Below are 2,989 nucleotides of genomic sequence, written 5' to 3' on the forward strand. Positions count from 1 at the left end.
GGGGCAGGGCTATCCTCCCATAACCCCAAAGGAACAGGAACTGTTGTGTAAGCCATGCGCAGGGTACCAATTCAATGTCAGTGACACACCAGAGCATCCTCTCTCTAGGAATGCTTGTCCTTCACAGAGATGCCTATGTTTCTGAAGCCCGTGTAGCCCCGGTAGGGAGAGGGAATAGGAAGTTGGAAACAAGAAGCAAATGAGATGTTCAGGTGCCAGTGATTGTGATCTTCCCACCCCTTGTTAGAACACAGGATGATCCTGTGAGTGTTGCAGAGACTTGAACCGCTCCTTTTTATTCATCACAGAATAGATACAGGGTAGCGAGCACACGTTACAGGAAGTGGTCAGAGCTCCTCCTTCCCGGAGTCGTCTTCAACTTTGTGATCACTCTGAAAAAAAAAAAGAGAAAAAAAAAAGAAAAAAAAACCAGCAAAAAGTACACGATTAGTGAGTCTTGAGAAACCTTAAATCTACCCTAACTTTGAACCACTGACCTCTTCAGCTGCCGATGCTGGATTTTTTGTTTGGGGTTTTTTTTGGGGGGGAGAGGGGTTGTTTTTGTTTTTGTTGTTTTGTTTTTGTTTTTGTTTTTTTTGAAGAGGTCTTACTACAAAGCTCTGGTTGAACTAAACTTATTATGTACCAAAAGCTGGCTTCAAACTGTGGCAGTCAATCTAATCTGCCTCAGCCACTAGAGTATATGGTGAGCCACCATACCTCATACATAAGCTCTTTACCTGGGATTTCCCATTGGCCCTTTAATAATAAATGGAGAAAATCCACATAGAGTTTGTGCATACAAACCCTTTAAAAATCAGCATCTCTAGCTGATGGTGTCTCATTAACCATGTGTTCAGAGTCACTCTACTCTGACCTCTCCACCCACACCACCCTCAGCTCTCACACCCAACAGGGCTAAAGACCTCTGATTCCGTAAGAAACGGAGCACGGGGAGAGAACAACACAGGCGCGTTTACATGTTTACCGTGTTTACGTGAAGCCCCTCGCTCACCTGCTGCACCCCCCTCAGGAATTCCTCGCAGAAGCCTCGGACTTTCTCCACCGTAACCTCCGTGATGGGCAGTGTGTCCCATTTGTCTTCCACGGATTCATAAATGGCCAGAGCTGGCAGCTGAGACTCTTTTAGTTTGAAATAGGACATCACCTTTCCATTTTCCCTTTTGCTGCTGTCCACCAGAACGAAGAGAATCTGTAGAGGGGGAGAGGTGAAAAAAAAGCTCCAGCTGAGATCCGGGGTTGGGGGGCAAAGGGACGCTTGTCATTACTGTCACTAGGCAGACTGAATTTATCGTTAGTGTCACATAATTTTAACTTAAGTTAAAGCCTGACATGATGGAGTACTGGGGACACTCCTTATTCTAGTGCTTGGGAGACAGAGGTAGGAGGACCAGAAGTTACCTTTAATTACAGCAAGTCAGCAGTTCGAGGCTGGCCTGGGCTATATAAAAATCTATCTATCTATCTATCTATCTATCTATCTATCTATCTATCTATCTATCTATCTATCTTCCTACCTATCTACCTATCATCTATCTATCTACCATCTCTCTCTGTCTCTCTTGCTCTCTCTCTCCCATCTATTACCTACCTACCTCTCTCTCCATACACACACACCCTATCTTGATTGAATTTAAGTGAATTTGAACTTTATTTTTCTTGCTTTGGTATGTTATCCCTTTAGTCAAATGTAACTACAAGAATCTGGAGTTCAGGGTTAGATCAGTGACTCTCAGCCTTCCCAGTGCTGCCTGCCACTCCATAATGCATTTCCTCATATTGTGGTGATCCCCCTCCAACCACCAAATTATTTTTGTTGTTACCTCATAACTGTAATTTGCTCAGGGTTATGAATCACAATGTAAATATCTGTGGTTTCTGATGGTCTTAGGTGGCCCAGAGGCTGAGAGGCAGGGGTTTAGAGAGATGGCTCAGAGGTTAAGAATGTATACTGCTGTAGCAGAGGGACCTGACCTTGGCTCTTAGCACACAGTACCAGGTAGTTCACAGCACCCTGTAACTCTAGCTTCAGAGAGTCCGACACTCTCTGATAGTCTCTGGACATCCTCACCCACTTCCACAACCTGATTAAAAACAAAGATAACTTTGTAAGAAAGATCTGGGGCTTTGAAGACACTCTGAAGTTTCCCTAAAGCAAGAGAGCAGAGAAAGGCCTACAGTTAAGGCAGAGAGAGCAGAGAAAGGCCTACGGTTAGGGCAGAGAGAGTAGAGAAAGGCCTACGGTTAAAGGCAGAGAATTCGGTCTTCCTGGCTGTGTGATCTGGGGCAACTTAGTTTCTTTGAGACTCACTTTTCTTGTTTGTAAAACCTAGTGGTGGGGGTAGGGATAAAACGAGACAGTGCGCCGGGTAGTGGTGGCACATGCCTTTAATCCCAGCACTTGGGAGGCAGAGGCAGGTGGATTCTGAGTTCGAGGCCAGCCTGGTCTACAGAGTGAGTTCCAGGACAGCCAGGGATACACAGAGAAACCCTGTCTCAATAATAAATAAATAAAAACAAAACAAAACAAAACAAAAACAAAAACAAAAACCGAGACAATGCATTTAGTGATTGTCTTGTGTAGCACTTGTTTGGTAAATGTTATTTTCTAGACTTATTCTAAGAACCCCGGTCTCAGTGGCTCGCTAGAGTCACAGACAGTGCTCTTTCTTGCTGTATGTGCACACATTGACTATTATAGCTAGTAACAAAACAAAACCATTGTAATAATATGTAGCAGCAAAGGCCTTTAAAGCATATGGGTTGTATATGTCTGGAATTGTCCATTTACTACTTTGAGCCCATAGTTGACTGTGGGTAACTGAAATGAAGAAAATGAAACTAGAGATGAGCTGGGGAGCGGGGAGAGGACTATCTGGGGAGCAGGGAGAGAGGACTATCTGGGGAGCAGGGAGAGAGGACTGTCTGGGGAGCAGGGAGAGAGGACTGTCTGGGGAGCAGGGAGAGG

General features: G+C 44.8%; 1 protein-coding gene across 1 annotated transcript in view; it reads right to left on the reverse strand.

Annotated features, from left to right (window-relative positions):
• Positions 1-264: 264 nt before the first annotated feature.
• Positions 265-2,989, reverse strand: part of Erp27 (endoplasmic reticulum protein 27) — a 20,741-nt gene continuing 18,016 nt past the window's right edge. Inside the window, exons 6-7 of the mRNA XM_031381036.1 lie at positions 1,016-1,213; positions 265-392 (exon numbers count right to left, since the gene is read on the reverse strand). Of these exons, the coding sequence (XP_031236896.1) occupies positions 348-392; positions 1,016-1,213 (243 nt within the window). The 3' untranslated portion in view covers positions 265-347. The remainder of the gene's footprint in view (positions 393-1,015; positions 1,214-2,989) is intronic.

The sequence above is a fragment of the Mastomys coucha genome, unplaced genomic scaffold (genome assembly GCF_008632895.1).
Source record: "Mastomys coucha isolate ucsf_1 unplaced genomic scaffold, UCSF_Mcou_1 pScaffold20, whole genome shotgun sequence".
Classification (NCBI taxonomy): Eukaryota; Metazoa; Chordata; class Mammalia; order Rodentia; family Muridae; genus Mastomys; species Mastomys coucha.